Below are 22,137 nucleotides of genomic sequence, written 5' to 3' on the forward strand. Positions count from 1 at the left end.
TGGTGTTTGTTATAACTGATGGATACTCTGTATTGCTATTGCAGACCACAGTCAAGTAAATGAACCTGAAACAGGACATCTGTATCCGTGTTCTTTAATGGGAACACCAACACTATACCTTGCCACTCTAAACCAGTAAAATTCCCTGGAGACAACGCCTTCTCTCCTTTTTAATGACCTTTATACGCTAAAAACACCAAACACCTCCTGACCATTCCACTGTCTTTAATTAATGCTGCGCTTCATTCATTCAAAACATACATCAGCATTATGTAGGTCCAAGAATCTATAACCTCTGTTGACTTGACAGAATGATCAGTGTGAAGGTGCCACTAAGGGTTCTGGGTAAAGTTAGGGTGGCTTTTCTCATATTCAAACAAATCAATCTCTCCATTAAGGAAGAAAATAATCTGCTGCATCTTAATGGCAATAATCTTTTAAATAGTTACACCACAACCAACTATACCAGAAAGTCCTGCTTTTATATCAGAACAGACTATTGATAATAATCAAATTTAAATACACTCTGTTGACACATAGCATAATGCTTCAAGCACCTTTTCACAACTACATGTATATACACTTTTTCAAGTAACATTTTCAGATGCACAGGACAAAGCAGTATTGGTACTTTACTTACTGAATACTTCCTCCACCACTCGAAAACTACTACTTGCTGCTGACTTTGCCAATTTGGGTGTGATACACGATGAGCAGATTAGAGGAGCTGTAGACTTGATGATAATGCTTGGTGGATTCATCACAGGAATGAGCCCTTTCACATTACATATCATCATTTGAACCTTTTTTGACATAAATACACTGATTAGTGCTATAACTTTTCTAAATAATGATTTTTCTTGAACTCTAAAGGATGTTTTCATATCTAAATCTCCCGGCTGCATGTTGCAATTTTATAACATTTCCTTGTGAGCTCATTTGTGTTCAAATTACATACTGTCTTTCTCTTGGGAATGGGTCTATTCTTTGGTGTGGGTGCTCCTCTTTGCATCAGTCAGTACATTAGTCACTCTGTACTGAGCTCCCCTGACCTTTACGTCTGTGTGTGTGTGTGTGTGTGTGTGGGTGGGTGTGTTTGTGGTTACAGTAAATAACAATCTTCCAGGAATATCTGCACGTCAAGCGACCTCAAATAGAGTTACAGACGTCAATCCATGTGTCAAAGAAACAATATACTTACTTTCTTATTTTCAATACGATTCTTATTCTTACTCCAATGATTCTACAGAGCTGATCTCAAAGATACATTTATGGTGAGAATGGTTCACACATGGATGAGTGACCCAGTAACCCAATGGTAAGTAGGAATGCCACTGAGCACAAAACAACAAGTCCCCTCTGACTTTTGTTCAAAGAAAAAAAATATCGAATTTAGTAGAGAGCAATTAGAACAACTCCTTAAAATGTTAAAACACAAAATACAGCACCATTGTATGGTTTTGGATAAAGCTCAACTATATTTAATGTCATTTCATGCCAGTAGAAAGGACATTTTGGTGTTGACGATCACAGCCACAGTAAAAAAAACAGCACTGCTGCGGTACTAAAATTAACTCAAATAGTTCTGCTAATAGTTTGGAACTACAGCACAACTCAACTGGATTGAATACTTTAATTAATCTTCTTATAATGTGTTTTTCTCCTCTCAATGCAACTGTTATGTTTGATGATATATATAAAGATTTTAATCAAATAAAGATGTTACAAGAAACTGTTATTTGATTTGAATTGTTGCAGCCTCCTTAGAATCTGCTGTCTCAAGCTCAAAAGTCATTTTCCATTCAGTGTTGTGCAAGATTTTCTCACTTCCTTCTTCTATAGTATTTTTAGAAATGTTGACATTTCATAATTTCGGGACTTTTAACCACAACAGCATCATCCACTCTAACTGCACATCCACGAATGGCGAGTTCACATCCTATTGAGCCTAAAGTGTGCATTCCTAAATCACATTGTGTCCTTACGTCTTACCACTAATTTAGAACAGAGCTGAAGTTGGTGCCTCTTTGTCTGGGGCATCTGAGTCAGATATGAAATTGATAGAAACTAAAATGCACTGATACAGTAATGTGTGAGGATGGTCATGCCTCAACAGTAGTTCTATTATTTTGTAAGGTCTCAACCCTAAGTGCCTTGAGATAATGTGTATTGTGATTTGGTGCAATTAATTGATTTGAATCTACAACCCCAAATCAGAAAAAGTTGGGAAGGTATGTTACATTTAAAATTGAAACCGAGAACAGTGATTAATAAAGGATCTTTGACCTGTATTACAATAAAAACACTACAAAAACACATTATTTGATGTTTGACAGCATTCATTTGATTGTTTTTTCTAAATAAACATTTCAATACAGTGGCCCTGAGGGTCAAAACGCAAGAAAAATTTCACAAAACGCAACAACATTTCACAAAACGCAAAAACATTTGAGAAAACACAACAAACATTTCACAAAATGCAACAACATTTCACAAAATGCAACATTTCACAAAACACAAAACACAAAAACAACATTTGAGGAAATAAAAAAACATTTCAGATTACGGAAAGGGTAGGGACCATGGGGACAATGCTTGATTGTGATCGGACGAACCCAAGTCTGGTAACATCTCATTTCCTGTTTCTGGTTTCTGTGGAATGTCATCGCAGATATGCGCGCACAGCCAGGGGGGAGAAAGCGGGACATTTCTCATTGTTTACAAGCGGAGTCAAGCAGCAAAAGAGAGTGACAAGGAGTTGTGGCGCTATTAACTGCATAAACCGGCAAAAGGATGGATGGAAATTGTATAATATCATTCGCCAGACTTGGGTTCGTCCAATCATGAACAAGAAGTGTTGTCCCCATGGTCCCTACCCTTTTTCCGAATGTGAAATGTTTTTGCGAACTCAAAAATATATATTTTTTATACCATCCAACCACAACTACCTCTTTTTGCATTATTTTGCAACGTTTTTAAACATGTTTATTTTTATTCTTACATTTGATTTATTTTTCACTAAATGCACCTTTCAGTGGTAGCTGCTGTAATTTCGCCATGCTTCATTGTGTGATGACATTAAAGGCATTCTATTCTCTATTCTCTATTCTAATCTATTTCAGTACCTGCTTACAAAAACCTGGAATGAGATTCCATATCACATTCGAACAATAACATCTGTCACACATGCAACCACAGATTTATCTCATACTGGCTTTTTCATACCGCTTAAGTCTTTTCCCCTCTGAATGTCTGTTTATTGTATTCATCTCTGTTGATGTCCCCTATCTTGACTTTGTTCAGTATATTTTGGATGTGATGTCTGTCTTTTAGGTGCTGCAGAGCAGCTGAGTCAGGTCCATTTAAGTGTAACTGTGATGTTACTTTTAATAATTTCCTTTCTAATGAATAGATTAATGAAATGAATAAAATGGATGTATCAGCTGGCAAAGAAGGCGTTAAATAATGATAACATCAAAATGCAAATTTGCATCAGCAAAGCAGAGGCCAAAAGAGTAATCTGGGAGAAAGTCAAACAAATATGCATAGAAGTGGGACAGAGAGGAGAAAGCAAGGCATCTTAACCAGTGAAGAGTGAAGTTAAAACAACAGGCAGTGGCAACAGGAGGGAAGAAATTGTGTTCTGTAGGTTGAGGTCAGGGAAGTATGCACTAAACAAAACCTGTAAATTAGTAGGGAAACAGCAGACAGGCCTGTGTGCGAGTTGCAGGACAAAGGAGTAAGTAAAGAGCATGTGATCTTGAGTTGAAAGGTGGTATGTGTGACAGAGGAAGAGGATGAGGAGTATTTTGAGGGAGTAAGGGAAGCAGGAGCTATATTTAAAATTAATTCTGATGTGTTAGAGAGCACAGGTCAGGGTTCTTTCAACTTTCTTAAGAGTCACACGGGTTGTGTATAAGATAAAAAAAGGGAACACACAAGAGAGGGTATTATTTCTATTTCTATGAGCAAATCTGTTGTCTGATCCACACTCCGGTGCAGTAGGTGGCGGTACTGCACCATAAGCCAACCCCTGTCAGACAAGTAGCGGAAGCAGCTGCCACTGAAAGCGTTGGTGCTAGTTGCCGCAGCTGCAATTTGAGCCAGTTCTTCCTGCAGGTAAATCACAGAGAATTTAGCCACAAGTCTCCAAATGGTTTTCTCCAGAGTCTGTTAACATTTGTGTCACGAGTTGTGTTCCACGGAGTCCAATGTGCGGCCCTCAACTATCGCGGATCGCAGTATCCGTTAGCCTTAGCATGCTAACGAATCTTAGCGATGTGTTATTTGGAGCTATGGCGGTGTTTTCTGTTCAGAATGTGTAGTCACATTAAAGTCACTACTGGATTCTGCGAGTGTGCACGTACTGAAATAGTTAAGCATGTATTTTGAGAATGTAGCTAATACAGAAACAGGCTGTATACAGCTTAGATCTACGAGTACCTCCATTTTCTTACAGATTTGTCTTTGTCCAAATGTATATATCATAAATCAGTCGAATTTTATTTCTAAAGCCCCTATTTTCCAAGTCCTCTGTTCTTAACCCTCAACAAGAGTGAGGAAAAACGACCAAACAGAAAGTCGAAACCTCAGAGAGCCACATGTGAGGGATCCCTCTCCCAGGGCGGACAGAAGTGTCAACCTCAACCAAAATGATATCACAGCAATGATTAGCGATCAGCTGAAAAGAGCAGAAGACACAGATCCTGCACGATTCAGGGTTACATATGATAATATGAAGTGTGATGGAGTCAGGGCAGAGATATGACAAGTAGTCTTCACTGTCATATACTTAAAGTTTTTCTCTTCTTCAATCTTTATTGATAGAAACAATGAACATATACTTACATAGAACATCCTTTACAAATATAAATGGCATGGTAGACATAATCGTTTATAGATAAATCACTAATGCTTATAATATATAATATGATGGGTGGAGGGTACAATACAATATTCAATACAACAATAAAAAGTAAATTAATGATTTTTAAAAATGAATAGGAATAAGAAACACAGAAGGGCTATCTACTAGTTTGAGTTTCTCTATTTTGCATTTGTCTCCATAACGTTTAGAGATGAGAAGTAGTGACGCAGCTCCATGTGAAATTGTTTGTGTTTAAATACATTTGTCGTGTGAAAAGGAGTTTCCAAGAATAATAATTGTGTCGATTGCTGCATCATTCAATTTTAATTCTATAGCACTACATAACAAGATGATAATATTCAATCTTTTATACCAAAAAATCACATTTGTGATCTTTTAATTTAGGAAATAACGAGTAATGCGCATCTTCCCCAAAGGGACTTCAACATGTGTTTATAGCAAAAGAAAATATTTTCATCATATATGACAAAACAGCACCTTAAAAATTGTCGTGAAGGATATATTCTATTGATGATTTCAAAGTTAACTTCCTTTGCTTTTGTTAAAATATTGATCTTGCACCAAAGTGTTTTTTCCATTACAAGCATTGCTATAGTTCTGAGCTCTTCTTGTCTCACCCTTACCAGGTTGTTGATTTATTTGAGCTGGTGAATCTCCGAAAATGAGTGATCAGAAAAATGACCACAGTGATGTGGACGATCTGTCCGACAGCGATGACTCTGAGCCTGAAGAACAACCCAACACAACTCCCTTCGACCCAGAGCTGGACCATGATGACTATGACGACGGGGATGTCAGGGAGGTTGTCGTCTCTGCTCCAGCGGCTAAGATGTCATTCAGTCTGAAAGGAGGGGGCTCCGCTTTCTCAAACCGCAGCCACAGTATCTTTGACAGCCTAGACAATGCTGTCCAGCGGACTTCATCTTCTCTGAGCAAGGATCGCATTACAGATGGAGTGTTTGTTTTGCCTCAGCCTCCATGTCCCAGCTTGAAGATGAGCCAACCTCAATCCACCAGCTCCACACCACCAACAAAGAAAGAAAGCCCAGACTATCTGGTGCACCCTGAGCGTTGGACTCACTACAGTCTGGAGGACGTGACTGAGACCAGTGATCAGGATAACAGCAAGGCCGCTCACCAATTCCTGTCTAGTCTGCGGGAGGACAGACAGCGTGATTCATCCTGTAACATCCAGGAGAGGATGATCTTCTCCAGACCAAACCAACTGCCTAAGGACCAGACTGCGGATCAGCCGTCAGCTGTCAGAGCAAATAAGAGGGGGATGCATCTCAGTCATCTGGAGGAGGAGGAGGGGTGGTTGGAGGGCAGAAAGAAAGAAAAGACTGGAGGAAAGGGAACAGAGCAGGATGAAGAAGAGACTAAGGTGAGAAAGACAGACAAGGAGAAAACCCTTAGATTTATGGGTCAAGCAGAGGAGGAGAAAAAGAAACAGCTGCAGAAAGAAAAGGGAGAGGAGGAGACTGGGGTAAAGACAGAATTTGCCAAGCCCGGCTTTACCTCCTTCAGGAAACCAAAGAGTAAAAACTACAGGAAAAGTTCAGAGCCAGAAGACAACTGACTGTGATACAACTCTATCACTTCTTCCATGTCATGATTATACAAGTAGAAAACTCCATCACCAAACCTCCTGCTCTTTAATTCATCAGATAGTCTGTGGCCCAGTATGACAATGATTTCACAGTATACTACAGTACACAAAGTTGTTAGTAACTGTGTGTAATGGAATGTAAAAGGTAGTAGCCGTCTCTGAAGACCAGGGTTGGCTGTTCCTAATGTGCACCTGTACAGTCCGATACTGGCAAATCATGGTCACTGGTTTGATGCCCCAAAATGTTTGGTTTGTGTAACAGGTTTAATCAATGAGCTCATATAGTGTGATGGTGGTGTACTGGACTGCTGTTTATTCAGAGGTTGTTCCTCATGTAAAAATTTGAATGGAACCTTGAGTGTGATGTCTTCCAATACAACAGCACCTTTAACTCTGAGCCCAACACCTTTTAAACAGAAAACTGTATTCACACATTTCACACATATCAGCAAATCCTCAAACTTGAGGACAAAGAGAAATGTTTCGACAGAACTGCTTGATGGATTGTATCATTCATATATACCTAATAAAATGGACATTGTGTTTATGTAGTCTGTAGTTTGCATACGACCGAACACTAACTGAGTTCAGTTACTGCACTGTTGGGAGGCAGCTTGATAAATAAAGGTAAATAAAATGTTGAACCTCAGATGACCTTTTTGCAGCTTCTCAGTAAATATATGAACTGAAACACTTTCACATCGATGGACAGATTATTCCTTGGTTTCATCGGGGTTCCCAAACCTTGAACATTGAATTCAAGGACGTTCTGCCCTGTTTCTTCGGTGAGACATTAAGTGTATTAATTAAAATCACAGCCTATTAAATGGCATCTGTTAGGGGTGTGAAGTGTAAGGTGGCAAGGGAACAGTCAGTTCTCGAATTTGATTTCTTTAAGCAGAAAATATAAAAAAAATAATCAACCAGGGTCAAATGGTGATGAGGCAAAACATTTTTGCATTTTAAAAGGCATCCAGTAGCCATCTATGACTTCTAAACTGAAATCTTGCGACATAAAGTCTGCGCTGGATGATGCCAAATAATACAAATAACGGATAATTCCACTGAAATGCATTAAAACAAAAGTAACAAGCCTGTTTTGAAAATGTAAAGAGTTGATAGAACAGATATTTGTGTTGAAATGTAGGGAGTAAAAGTACAAAATTGTCAGAAAGATAAATACTCAGTAACAAGGTTTGTGTACTTTGTTACTTCCCACCTCAGTTTTTAAGTAACACTAGGTTTATTAATTTACTATGGTTATTATTTGGTATTTTATAGTGTTTCAATATGTTGGGAAATTTTTTAATAAGAACACAAATCAGTCCCAAAAGTAAGCCATAATAATATGTCAACCAAAGGTGCCAAATGTGGCCTGTATTACCAGCGCTTGTTCATTTCATATGAATTGATTGGGATTCAACAAGAGTTGATTAAGATGTAAGAACTGGTGATGATGTCACAACTCTCCCTCTGTTAGAAGTTGTTTTTTCAAACCCAGAATATCTTGGACACCAAACGGTTCCACTGATCTGTGAAAAAAGCTAATGCTGTTCAATATTTGTCATATTATTGTAAAATATTTCGCCGCTATTAACATTTTTAGGCAGAGGCAACATTTAGCATAGGGTGTTTGGTTATCAATTAATCTATTAGATGACAAAGTAAATAAATAAATCAACATTGATTTTTACTGTTCATGTATAACGGGGCACTGGAAAGGAACAGATGTTTCTCCAACTCTCACTGTGTTATATATGTATTATTAGTGATTAGTCTTTGGTAATTTGATTGACTTCTCTGAAGACTATGCATAACACAATCAAAAGATAGGTAACAAAGCATCTTTTCCAGCTTATAATGTATATAATATTGTGTGTTGCATAGAAAACGGCCAAAATACTATCAAATCAAAGTGCTGCATACTAACCCTCATCATTTGGCCTTTCTACCGAATCAGGAACTAGATCATAAAAGTACAAAGTGTTGCCAACTGCAGCTTACAGAGGCTAACATAAGCTTTAAAATCCTGTATGAATTGATATACTCGGTTAAATGATATAAAAATAAATACAATATATGACAGAAAACAAACTGCACAAGATGTGTAAAGGCATCCAAAAAGTTTGTATTTGTCAAGGTTTACAAACAGTGTAAATATAACATTGAACCACAATCTCCAACAGCAATCCTTTTGACAAACTAACTACTTCACAATAGTGGTGGTCAAAGCTAATACAATCAGCAGTATAACAAAATGAGAACTGCAAACTTTTACACACAAAACCTTTCATGTCCAAAAACCTCCGTGTCTGTCACACTTCCTTGTTTTTTTCTGTGCAAAGACAAGGAACTGTCCTTTATTTATTAATTCATTGAAGAGCTGGAAACACCAGTTCCCTTTTATCAGATGCTAATTTGGGTTTTTACCATACACCAACATTCACATCTTCCACAATATTGCCAGTACTCAAACAGGAATATCACAACACACGTGCATTATCTCAAGGCACTTTACAAAGTAAGGGCGGAGACCTTGCAATGTTAGATAGAAACAAAAAACTTCTCACAACAAGCAAACACTTGCAACGGTGGAGATGAAAAAAAATCCCTTTTCACTGGAAGAAAACTCTTTCCTAATTTGTGGCGACAAAAATCCTATATGTTCAAGTCTCATGCAAATGTTCCTGTTCCTATAAACGTTTTCTGCAGTGGTGGAGGTAAAGCACGATGATAACGAAGCTTTGGTTAAGATCCATTCTAGCAGAGCAGACATATATCTGTGGCTGCTTCCCCAGAGCTCTTGGATAAACAGTAAGACTTGAAATGAAGCCAATAAATGTTTAGTGCATGTTCAGCAGACTGATCTGGATCCTGCTTTCCTTGTCTTTGCATCACATTGGCACCTTCGTCCTCACTGAAGCTTTTATACAATATGAAAATATTTTAGTGACTCAAACTATTAAGTCAGACTACTTTTGCTTTGCCTTCCTGCTCTCCATTTTAGCAACCTGACTTTTCATTGTCATTTTTAATGCAGCAATATCTTAGAGAACTTCACAGAAGCCCGGGCGTGGAAAGAGAGAGTCTTACTTTGTTTTTTCCATCAGTGAAAGCAGGGAATTAGGTCGTATTTCACACTTATTGTCTTTTAACAGGAAGTGCTTGTTTTTGGCCCATACCCAACCCTTCCAACAACAAACCTGGTTGCTAGACAGACAGACAGCAATGAAAACATTTCTTCCTTATTCGTGTTTTCTTCAAGTTGAATCACAAATTATATTTAAAACATGTTTCTTTTGCCGAGAAATGTATTTTAAAGGGAGAAAGCTTTCTGTTGGAGAAGTCAGGTGGGATGGCATAAAGAGTGACTAACAGCATGTTGTGGTGGATAAGTGGGTCAGACATGGGTCTTTTACCTCACTATACTTAGTTCACATATTATTTTTGGTTTTTCTCTATTTTTATTTTGCCATAAATCCTTGAAGGCAAACCTGTCCCCTTTGCGAGAGCTACACATTGTGCAGGCACACAGAGAGGACCAGTAAAGAGACAGACAGGGGTGGTTTACTCTGAATGCATTTTTGCCTGTGATTCACGAGAGGTACTAAAAGTCTGTAGGGAGAGGCACAAAGATAAAGATGTTCAAAATGAGTCACTAATATTTGTGGTTAACACCTACAACAACATTGGTTTTAACCAGAACCACAACCATTCCATAACCTTAACTAAGTTGTTTTTTGAACACAAACCACAGTCTTTCGTTACATAACTCCAACACCAGTAAAGCAGTTTAAGCCACAACTGAAGCAGACCTTACCCAGATCAGAAAATTGATGGATGAATCATTTTTGATCATGTAACGCTGAAAGCACTGGTAGATTATTACTGATAGGAGCAGTAGCTGCAAAACCATTTAGACATTATATTCATATCAGAGACTTTAGTCCTGAAGCTTTCTCATCCTGTCATGAGTAACAGTCATCATAAAACAATGAATCATTGTTGGTTATTAGCAGGTCCAGTCCAAACATGCAAATATTGGTGTGAGGCATGAAGAAACCACAGCGGTCACCCCTAAACCCTCCTGTTTTTGGCAGCTTACATCTTTAAGATACTTTCAGTCAAACAAACCTCACATTCACAATCAGTAACAGGCACTAAAAACACAACACAGGCACCGCAAAGCAAATCGTCAAAAGGCACAAGCAGCTCTCTGAGGCACTAAGGCCTGTTTTGTTGAGTGGGTATAATCTTGGTGTTGAAACTTCTGTTGGGTGTGGTTAATGGAAGTTACACTACCCACAGATCAACCACCTTGATCTTCATCGTCATAAAATGGAACTTCGTGCTGCATTCTGAGACGCTCTAAAATAACAATTGAGTTGATTCAGAGCCGAGACATTACTCAGAGCCTCACTCTAGTTTTGGACCACCTGGGCCTCAATTGGAAAGGCAACACCACCTCCTACTGGTTCAGTGTGTTTTCTTGTTTGAATGCAGATCCTTGGATCAGCTATGTTGGTGGTCTTGGCCTAAGTGGCTCTTCCCGCTGCCTTAAAACCATGCAAATCCTGCAGGTGGAAAACACATCTGTCCCATTCTTGAGTTTGTCTTTACCCACTGTCTTTCAGAGAAGTGACCCAGCGTTTAATGGCTGGAGGTAGATACAATCACTGCATCACACACTTCTCTTTCTGCTGTTTAGCATACTTCCTCCTCCGCTGCTCCAGGCCTCGTTCCAGACGCTCGTCCTCCTCCAGAGCTCTGAAGACAAGAGGACGAGTCTTAGGTTGGATTTGAATAAAGCATATGATGTTTGTCTATCTTTATAAAAGTCTGACAGAGCAGATAGACTTTTACTTCCAGCTGTCGCAATTCACATTTTCATAGTGTTACTTTGGGAAGGAAGGGATTTTTAAAGTTAAACAAAACTTCAGGAACACGTCCAATCTAACAAAGCCTTCACCACTGAAAGCAGAGTCCCTCACTCTCTGTAACAGAGAATCTAACAATTTTAATACAGTTAACACATGGACAGTCACATATTTAACATTAAGGCTGACTTTCCAAATGTCTCTTGAACAAGCAAAAATAACTTAATAACACAATTACCCCTTTGGAATTATTTGCTTCTATAAATAAAAGTGTTTTTATTTTATTTTACATGATGGTGGATTGTGGTGGGAGCTGAACAAGACCGCTTGATACACAATATGCCTCATCACATATTCTACCAGTACTGGCAAAAGATCCTCCATTTCAATTTTTAATAGGGTTTTTTGGTAGTTTTTCCTTAATTTTGTTGAGGGTTAAGGACAGAGGATGTCGCACCTTGTACAACACAGTGTCCTCAGGCACCATAGGTAAATAAACTATATAGTAAATGAAAGTACTCCATCTGCACAAAATTGTTGCATGATGTTCTGCATAGTAGCTGGATGAACTGCTCTGCACTTTACTGCAATCAATGACAATCAAGGAAAAACTATTTTAGAAAAAAAATCAGTTTGTATGTGTATAGTCCACCGTACCAGTTTCCTATACCCTCAGTTGAAGAGCAAATAAAAGAAACAGACGACTTTGATAACACTCCAACCAGCGCAGTGACTGTGCCTCACCCTCTCTCTTTGGCATCCATATTGTGAACCAGTTCGTCTCTCTGGTTGACCAGTGACACCAGCTCCTGTAGCAGCAGCTGCTCTCTGTGTTTATGGGCCTGAGTTTTCTGACACTCTGCACCAAAAAAGACAGCAGAGGCAAACAAAGGAAGAGAGGTGAGAGGGATGAGAACGTTCTGGAGAGCTATAAAGTAAAACAAAGTGTGAAGGATGGACCTTTAAAAGCTAGGAGGGATTCAAAAAAGTGTTTTTTTATATTTATCTATACTTTCAAGTTAATTGACCTGCTTAACCAAAGTAAGCTTGGAGCAGCACCAGAAACTACTGGACAATATACAAACACCTAATGTTTATGCTGCAGAGGCAAAAAAAAATATACCCCACAAATTTGTGTAAACTACCATATATAAACCAATAAATACATTTATCCTGCACAGTCATACATCTAATACCGCTACTGTCACTATCTAAAACAGTTTTCAAATGTATGAACAGTTCTTATTTCACTGAGAAAAACAAATATCAGGGAGGTGACACGAGTTCAGGTTTCCACTAAGGCAATACATAAAATTATCTTGAGGCTGAACATCTCTCCTGAAATCTGCATTCAACAAATAGCACTTTCAACAGCTCACGCCTTTTATAAAAATCATTTTGGTGTTTATTGTCCAGTATATCGTCACTTGGACACTTTGTCCCCTCACTGCTACATGCATTGAACAGAATGTAGTGTTCTGTAATAGAAATGAACTTGTGGCTGCGATGGACAACGTGAAGTACAGTCAAGATTGTCATTAGAACTTGCCATTGCTAGAAGGAGAAGTTAAACTAAATGTCTGAGCTGTCTTTCTGGAGGAAAACAACACTCAGAGATGCAGTCATGCATATTTGTACTCCCTCTTGGGCTTGGGTGCTTTCCTTTCATATGATCTAATTGCAGTGCATTGAGAAAGCACGTCCTGAGCAATAGACTGAAATCTGAGTATTCAACCACAGTGGTTTAAGGGAGCATGACTATGATATTAACCATGTTAAAGCAAAGTTGTACCTTCAATCGCCATCATGTCTCTCAGCTCTTCATTTAACAGCTCAAATTTTCTTTCCAAGTCTTGTTCTTCCACCCTGTCAAACAGAAGAGATGTATTACAATGTGTTGTTCCTATAGTTTAAAATGAATATAGGTTACAGGTTATTATGTTTATGTTACAGAATTGCGGTTTATGTCAGTTTACCTTTATCTCCAACTGTGTTTGGACTAAGATGTATATGTATCTGTATGACCATGACAAATGTATGACTGTACATAGAGTATGTAGTGGGTTTCACATGAGTGCAGGTCAAAGTGTGTGTCTCTGAAAACTGATTCATGAAGTTGTTCCAGGTATAAGACAGAAATGTAATGATGTTGCTTTGTTTCAACTTAACTCTGCTCCATTCAGGTTTGATTGTATTTTCTTTTCACTTGTAGATGAGCTTTAAATACAGGTATGAGCAGGCAGACGGTTTGCTGTAGCTCTTTTGCTAGCTTTAAGTTTGCTGTGTTTTTCCACTCTTTTTACTGAATATCTTTGTTTTATGAATTTTGTTGTTAAGGGAGCTGCCTTTGGAGCCGAGCCCACACACACACACAGAGCTCCCAGTTTTTGCGTCTTGTGAATATCTAGTTGCAGAGATGTATTTATTCATTGAATATCGTGCTGTAAATTCTACAGTTTATGCAGTGCATGCTTCCATCAGTTTAGTGCGGATGTCTTACATTAGCTGCAGATGGTCTTGCCTTCTGATTAAAGCATTCTTCTTATTAACCAGTGTAAACCATTCCTGAATCAACCTCTCCTCCTCCACCTTGTCACTTCCTGTGAGAGAAAATCGCATCATAATGAAAAATAATGAAAGGAAGTTAAATTGTTCCATCAAATTAATAATCGTGTCCTAAAGTAAGAAATTAATACATTTTTTTCAATTAAATAGGCTTTATTGGCAAGACATTCAAATGTATTGCAAAAGCACAATTACAATAATAATGTTATATAATGAAGATATAATCTAAAGATAAATTACAAGGAATAACAGTGAATAACGACACAATGAATGAAAAAAAAAAGAAAAACCACAGAAGGAGATTGTGGTAAGTAACAATTTATCACAAGTCCCACTGGTGTCTCTTTTCTTGTGGCAGGAAGTGACATATTTAGCCGGCAGCACTATACATTCTTGGTTATCCCCTACAATGCAGGGTAATTTCTCCCTTTCTGTCAGATTTTGGAATTTTAAAAAGAAGAATTCCTCTCTTAGGACTGTGTAGTTTTGACACTGTGTGATGAAGTGTAGTTCTGTCTCTACAGCTCCCCCATCACAGTGACAGCCTCTCTATTGCCAGACTGCGTTCACTCAGTTTGTACATTGTCAATGTCTTCTTCAGCTTTTTATCAGTTACTCTGGTCAGCTAGTCTGCCACAGTTCGTTTTCTGTTTAGGCCCAAATATGTTTTGTGCTGTGATCTTGTCATTTCTTGCCAATACGTGATGAATTTTTCTTTTTCTTTAGTTATAATTTGGTTAAGGTCAGATCTTTTGAATGATGGTGTGACTGCTCCCAGGCAGGTTTGGGTTCGTGATGTCAGAGGTGGGAGAGGTTAGCCAGCCTAGAGTCAAGTTTGCTGAGGGGACTCCTTTCTGTGTTCAACTCCTGCCTACTGTGCATCCAGCTGTCACCATAAACTCCTTTAATGAGATTTCATTTCTGTAAGACAGCCGACTAGCTTACCTGTTTCCAGTAGTTGTCTGAGTTTCCTCTCCACCACACCTGCTCTGGAATCAATGTGATTTTGTTCTGCTTCGAGGGCTTCCATCTGACTCAGAACATACTGACTGGGGTCCTGGATAAATTGTTACACACAAGACAACATTGTATTAACAAGAGCAATGCCTTTCGACATTTGGAATGGGCTGATCGATGGCCTACAGTAATGCTGGCTGCATTTTTGCACTGATTGTATAGTCAGTGTTTTTCGTAAAATTAAACAGATTTGCTTTCCTTCTCTGCACATTTGTGATTTATAGTTTGAAGAGGAAGTGATTCTGTGAATGTTGCTGCCTTGATGGAGATCAGTAACTGTGACTCCCATGAATGTCAGTCAGTACAATAGGGTGTAATAAAAAATAATCAAATAATGACAATGATCTGGACAGATGATATTATTGCTGGCAAGCGAGTTTTGAATTACAACAGTGGCGGACAACTGCTAGTGTTTTATCTGATCTGAGGATGTAGAAGAGGACATCTTCAGCTCAGTCCACATACTGATGCTTAAGCCCCGCCCCCACTGACTGAATATTTGTATGAATATTTAACATATCATCTATCCACATCAAACCAAATTTGACACTGCACTTTCTCAGGCAATTTAAAGTCGACATAAGATGAACAGTTCGTGAGATAAGCATTGGACATACAGATGATTTAAAATGGTAAAAGAAACACTACCACTAGTACAACATGTGTGACCAAAACTTGTTTCCTAGGGAAACCCCAGTTCTTACAAATTTGGACTAAGTACAGAAACAATTCTAGAGATTCAACCCAACAATGACACGAATGGTTACTGACTGACCTGGCCTTCTGGTCTCCCCTCCTCAACTACTGTGTCTGTTCTCTCTGCAAGACAAACATAGAAATGAGCGATACCATTTCTTTGTATACTTCACTGATTAGATTGTTGGAAACAATTATTACAAAAAATGATTGCAAATCTGAAAATCCAATGTAGACAACTCAAGGAGAACTTACCAGTTTCAGTCTTCTTCTGGCTAATTACACTGTCTTCTTGGCCTGCAATGACCTACAAAGACAAAAGAGTTCCTCATATATCATAAATAAGTAAAGGAGAAATGTGATGAGAATTTAAAAAGATCAATGACCGAGGCAATAAGGCATCATACCCCTGATATTTCTCCTTCATCTAAAGACCCACTCCTCCGCTGTGACCTTCGTTTCTTGACCAGATCAGCATCTTTGACATGAGAGAAACCTGTCTTGGACAAAAGACTTGTTCTTGGTGGTGCTACGGGAGACTGAGCCCCACCTGCCCCAGCAAACTGCAACCGTTTAGTTCTTGGCGGTGGAACCACATCCCGACTGGCTTTACTGTCCTTCTCTGCAGTGCCTGCTGTCCCATTTGTCTCAAGACTTATACCCTCTTCCTGGAGCCTTTGGGCGCAGTAGCGAACAGTTGCTTCTGGGTCCTCTTGGTTGTCCCGGTCCCCTGCTACTGCATAGCTGGACTCGCTGCTGTCCTTCTCGATGTGAATCACACTGAGTTCCTGGCCAGTGAAATGGGTGCGTATCTGGTTGAGGTAAGTCATGACAATAAGGCGGTCAGGCACTGCTAGCATGACCATGTCTGACGGCTCCATCAGCCTGGAAATTCCAAGTTCAGCAAAGCCATCAAAAGCCTGTAAGATGTACAAAAATTAAAGAATTAATGATTATATTAAGTCTGATCAACAAACAATGAAAAAAAAAAATATGTTGGAATATAATATGCTGGTAATTTAATTTATTTAATTTAATTAATTTACCTTTTTGTTGTTGTGCTTGATGTCATATGGGTCAAGCATTTCATAATTGCTATACAAAGAAAAAGATTATACAATTAACACATAAAACAGTTTATGAAGAAAAAACAGGATTTAAATTGTTCCTTACATCTTTTCTGGTTGAAAGTGATGTAATATGGCACAAAAGGCCAGACCATTTCTCCAAGAGGTGCTAAAGTTGGTGATCTTCATGCCTTTGTGACCCTGTGTGACCTCTTGACACCATTCCAGTAGAGATTGGCTGGACATCACTAAGGTGGGACTGGCCATTAGGCTCTATAAAACAATACAGACGTTATTTTGCTGGGAGTACAATAACAGGAAAAAAAAATCATAGAACCATTGTTGACAACAGTGGCAAACAGAAAACCATTTTCAGAATGCATGAAAAAGGTTGGCTCAGAATTTGGCATCAACATCATGAATTCATGGAACCAAACTGCCTTGTGTCAACAGTCTACACTGCTGGTGGTGTAATCGTGAAGTTAATTGATGCAATCAGTCATGGGTTAAATGTGATTGTCACCAGCATGAGAATTCAACAGGTCACAAAGCAATGTGTATAAAATAAAATGGAAATGAAGCTGATGAGAACATTCATCAGAACCAAATCAAAACAAAAAGTTGAAAGAGGCTACCAAGCTCCTTGGAGTTGAGGGGAAGTGCAGCCCTGGTGATAGCTCTCTGGAGGTTTCTTCATTCCAAGCATGATCTTGCACACAGTTAGTTAATCACTTACTAATACACAAACATTGAATGGTTTTGACAGACTGTAACATACTTCCGAACAAGCAGCCCCATCTGCGGGTCTTTTTTGAGGTGTCGTCTGTTCACTGGCTTGAGGAAGGCCAGCCACTTGTTCTGTTCTCTCCCTTTGCCTGAAAGGACACACAGAAACAAAGAAAAGTGATTAAAATAGACTGCAGTTTCTTTCAATACATGTTTGTCCTGAAAAAACAAACTGATGTTATTGATTTTCCAAACAATTTTGTTAATGTAACCACATTCATAGACAATATTAAATATTAGGAAATTGCAATGGTTATTGTATATCGAGAGGATATTCAATAAAAAAACACACATCATGTAACCTTTCTTCCACTAATCTTACCTGTCATCCTCTAAATAACCAGCAGCTACATCTACAGACACAAAGCCAAAGTCCAACTCTTCATCTCTCATTTCCTTCCTTGGTGTTATTTCCATTGGTTCACTGTATTTACCATCCTCTACATGCAGCCAGTCATCCTGAGAAGACGCAGCAGTGGAAGCAAGGGACTTCTCTGCCTCTGCTTCCAGGACTTTTTCAGTGTCATCCTGCTCAGATACTGCATCTGTAACATTCTCTGAATCATTTGAAACTACATGTTTATCTGTAAAAGTCCAGCCTTCAATGATTTCATCCAGTGTCCCCTCAGTATCCTCTACAGAATCTGGCTGAGGAAAATGTTCATCTTCCATTGCTGCTAGCACTTCCTGTTCTACCTCTGATGCAACGTTATTTTCACCTTGGATTGTGAAAAAGCCTCCTTCAGAGCTCACACTTAAATCCAACAATGTTGACCATTCCTTTGTCTCCTCTCGAGTGACAGATGAATCCTCTAGGTTTCTCTGAGATGATCCTATGGGGAGATCCACAGGTGGAGTGCCGTCTAAATCAGTCTCACTGAGACGTTTCTTGGCCCGAGGCAGTGGAAGAGACAAGCTTGACTGTCCATTCTGTTGGACTGTTTCATGACCAATCAAATCAGCTATTGTGTCTGAGTCACAGGGAGGTGGTGAGCCAAGTATTGTAATGTCATCTGGGAAGGAATCACTGAGACGTTTCTTTACTCTTGGTTTTGGTATAGGCAAGCTTGATCCCATGGTCTTCTGTGAAGCATTACCATCCTCTACTTGAATCCTGCTTTCAGTGTTCAATCTGGTTTTCCTCAGACAAACACCGCTCACTTCTTCTATCGATGAAGAAGGCTGATGAACCAGAGGAAGAAGGTCTTTGCTGTCTTGCACCGTTGCCACTTCTTTAGTTGTTGATGAAATTGATAGGGGTCCACCTTGCCTTGCTGCCTGTGCCTCCTCTGCCTGAGATGTTGTAGCTGTAAAGTCATCTGGGAAGGAGCCACTGATACGTTTCCTCAAACGAGGCCTGGGGATAGGTTGGGTAGTTTGTTTGTCACTTTCTGCCTCTGCTATCTCTGGGGCATTCTCTGATTTCTGAGAAGATGTGATGTTGACTGTATCACCAACTGTATTTATCTTTTCTATATCACCCATTACAGTGTTATCAATCTCCACTGGTATTGTAATTTCCATGGTTGCAACAATAGGTACATTTTGAGCCAAAATTCCCTTGTCATATTTGCTTGAAGTACATTTTTTTCCACGTTTTGGAAGACATATCTTCTTGATGATTGAGAGAGAAGCAGTTTGCTCAACCTGAAATATCTCTGGTTCTGGTTTCGGGGTGATGCTGTCAATTCCCTTTGTTTCAGAGGAGGTAATTATATGCGTTACGACCTCGACTGATGTATTTTTGCTTTTCTTAGGCCAATCTGGCTCACAACAGATTTGTTCTTTGTCCTTTGAACAGACCAATTCTTTCTGTACAGATGCACTCCCAAGAGATTCTTGTTTAATGTTTTGTTCCTTTCTTTCTACAGGTTGTGAAGGGATCATTTCAGTGGCAGTTCGACATGGTTTATCAATGACCGGTAAAGGCTCAATTACTCCACAGACATCAGAGCTTTTCTGACAAACTCTCTCAGCAGTAGAAGGATCAGATGTTTCCAAAGCTGGACTAACTTGATCTTTAATATCTTGTTGGTTATGAGTTATTTCAGCAAATTTCTCTCTAGTGATACAGTCTTCTATCCTTACCGGATTGCAAGGAGAAGTTTTCTGCGGAGGTTCAGGTGGCAAACTCCTATCTCTTTTTTTAATACGAGGAGGAGCAACATACATAGATATTGGCATAGATTCTGCTTCCTCTTTGTGTTTATATCCACCTGTGGATATTATCTGAGCTCCAACACTTTCTGGGTCATGGCAATTCTGAGGTACAAGGTTTATGCTGCAAGATGGGGCAAGGTCAGTGGTGGGTTTTGTGGGATCATCAGTAGAATATTTCCAAACAGACTGGTTTGGAATAGCTTCAGTGGGGAGATTGACAGAATAGCCACCATGCTTTTGTTTGCGGTCTGGTGTTAAACTATCCTTTCTTCTAAGTGGCCGTATCGGAACAATGTCTTTTTCTTGATTAGATCCTTTCTGTTGAGGCTCTGGAACGCCACGCTTTGGCTTTCTGCCACGCTGAGGAACAGCAATGTCAGCTTGTGGTCCAGCTGGACTTATGTTTTGTTCATCCAAGGGTTTGCCTATAAGTACCTCTCTATGTTCATTTGCACCTGTAAGTGACTCATTTGATGTACACTGTGGGGAAGTAGCAGAAATTTCCTCCAAGCTTGCTTGTTCGGGGCTTAAGGAAAAGAAAGAAAATACTTTAGAATTTTCTTTTCTTGACTTTGTCATACAGTTGTTCCATGCACTCTATCTCCAACCAATTAATAATCTCCATTAATTTGCTCAACTTAAAGGACAGCAACTAAATCTTGTTTCACACATTCACAACACGCGTACTTGATATGACACAGCAGCCCATACAGGACAAAAAGACAAAGTTGACCTTAGTTTACAACACCTATATACAACACAAACAGCAAAAGCAGCTTGACCATACCACATCACAAAGCCAATCCGTACAGCTATTACAAAAAGCTGACATCAACATTTCCTGAGAAGTGAGTGCTCCTCAGCAAAACAAGAGACAATGTTACAACAGAAAATGCAGGACGTGTACGTTGTCACGCCATGCAACCAAACACTTAAGCATGTCATAGTCCACCAGCACTCACCCTTTATCCAGCTGTGAAGAAGACAACACTGTCCTAACCTCATCCTGTTCTACCGGAGTCTCGTACCTTGGTAATAAACTTTCTATGTGCTCTGATGTTTGAACAGAGTCCTGCCCTGAGAGTAATCTCTCCTCTATATGCCATTGATCATCAGAGACCTCTCGTCCATCTATTTGTTCACCATCTTCTGATATTTCAGTGATATCTGCCTCTGTCAATGGTGGCCATTTCTTCATGCCTGCACAAACTAAATGCCAGTCATCACTGTCCATGGTTGGTGATGGAGATGCTGATTGATCACATACCAAGTTCCACATATAAGGTTCAGCACTTTCTGGATATTCAATGTTTTGGTCATTGCCAATGTCTTCGAACTGTCCCTCTATCTTCTGTAAGGGAGTAGTGTTGTCTGCCACATGGAGAAAAAACTCATCTGAAGGGGTGTCTCTCTTGTCCTTCAGATCCATAAAGGAGTTACCCTTGGGTTGGTCATTCACTTCCATTACAGTGGAACTAGATGGCCCCAATATGGATACTACTGTTTCATAACTGTGAGAAATGGATAATGAAATGTGTGAGTGAATTCTGAAATCATGCAAAAACAATGTTTTCTATGATCATGTAGCAAATTATAGAAACCACTGCAATGGATAGTATTGAAATACAGTATTGAAATATAGAAATAAATGCAGTCCAGTTTTTTATTTGGTTTAACTTACACAACATCAAGCCAGTATTGACCGATGAGCAATAGAACCTTTGTGTAACATCCATTCAATATTAATAAAATAGATTAAAAGGGGAAAATGGGAGGTTCCAAATTTAAACAGATTTCATAAAAGACATTTGCGAGCCTTTAATGCTGCAGGAGCCAATATTTTTAATCTTGCGGATTAATAACTGAAGCAAACCATGTTGCATGCTAGATTAATTTAATACCAGTCTCACACTTACCCCTTATGGAAAACACCCACAATAGCCTTTACTAATCCTGGGGTCTCTTCCTCATTTGCTGACATAGAGGTTTCTGCCAGTTTTTCTGTTATTGTTCCCTCTGCCTCCAACACTTCCCAACCCAAGACTCCTACTGGCTCTGATGTGTCCAACGTTTTCTTCACTGTTTGGGTCTCTTCTGCTGCTATTCTGTCTACTTGTGATACGCTGGGGACCCAAATGTAAAAGATTGTAAGGCATAATCCACATAAATAATACTCTAATGCAATACAAAAAGTGATGAAATACAGATTTAAGAGATGCTGATATTCACCATGCAGTCTATAATCAAGATACTAAAGCTACTGTTTAGTAGTTCACAAACTATGTTAGGCAAGCACTAGATAGGCCCCCTTCACAGCAAACGATGCCAGGTTACTGGGCTCTTCAACTTACCCTTTTTGTAAAGAAAGGTCTACGATTTGCTTCGCACCACCTTTGATTGTTTTCACTGTCATAAGAGCAAACATAATAAAAATGACAAAAGAAATGACACAGAAAGAAATTGATCTTTCAG

The 22,137-nt window shown here is 39.1% G+C and overlaps 2 protein-coding genes across 12 annotated transcripts in view; one reads left to right on the forward strand and one right to left on the reverse strand.

Moving 5' to 3' along the window:
• The first annotated feature begins 3,971 nt into the window (after window positions 1–3,971).
• On the forward strand, window positions 3,972–7,048 carry tssc4 (tumor suppressing subtransferable candidate 4). Its single transcript, XM_020100262.2, has 2 exons — window positions 3,972–4,119; window positions 5,515–7,048. The coding sequence occupies exon 2, from the start codon at window positions 5,550–5,552 to the stop codon at window positions 6,465–6,467; it is 918 nt and encodes a 305-aa protein (XP_019955821.1). The 5' UTR covers window positions 3,972–4,119; window positions 5,515–5,549; the 3' UTR covers window positions 6,468–7,048.
• Window positions 7,049–8,605: 1,557 nt separating this feature from the next.
• ehbp1l1a (EH domain binding protein 1-like 1a) overlaps window positions 8,606–22,137 on the reverse strand; it is a 36,550-nt gene continuing 23,018 nt past the window's right edge. For 7 of the 11 annotated variants that reach the window (XM_069519281.1, XM_020100186.2, XM_020100184.2 and 4 more), the window contains 15 exons: window positions 22,017–22,071; window positions 21,582–21,788; window positions 20,628–21,176; window positions 17,828–20,191; window positions 17,498–17,594; window positions 16,826–16,992; window positions 16,699–16,747; window positions 16,060–16,572; window positions 15,908–15,959; window positions 15,732–15,775; window positions 14,885–14,996; window positions 13,875–13,974; window positions 13,167–13,240; window positions 12,119–12,233; window positions 8,606–11,264 (listed from right to left, as the gene is read on the reverse strand). In XM_069519281.1, coding sequence (XP_069375382.1) covers window positions 11,171–11,264; window positions 12,119–12,233; window positions 13,167–13,240; window positions 13,875–13,974; window positions 14,885–14,996; window positions 15,732–15,775; window positions 15,908–15,959; window positions 16,060–16,572; window positions 16,699–16,747; window positions 16,826–16,992; window positions 17,498–17,594; window positions 17,828–20,191; window positions 20,628–21,176; window positions 21,582–21,788; window positions 22,017–22,071 — 4,592 coding nt within the window. In that variant the 3' untranslated portion in view covers window positions 8,606–11,170. The other 4 variants (XM_069519283.1, XM_020100188.2, XM_069519280.1 and 1 more) reach the window with 3 other exon arrangements.

Source organism: Paralichthys olivaceus, chromosome 22, assembly GCF_024713975.1.
Source record: "Paralichthys olivaceus isolate ysfri-2021 chromosome 22, ASM2471397v2, whole genome shotgun sequence".
Taxonomy (NCBI): domain Eukaryota; kingdom Metazoa; phylum Chordata; class Actinopteri; order Pleuronectiformes; family Paralichthyidae; genus Paralichthys; species Paralichthys olivaceus.

Excerpts from the sequence above, each read along its gene's own strand:
- tssc4 (XM_020100262.2), top strand. The coding sequence starts at position 5,550 with ATGAGTGATCAGAAAAATGACCACAGTGATGTGGACGATCTGTCCGAC.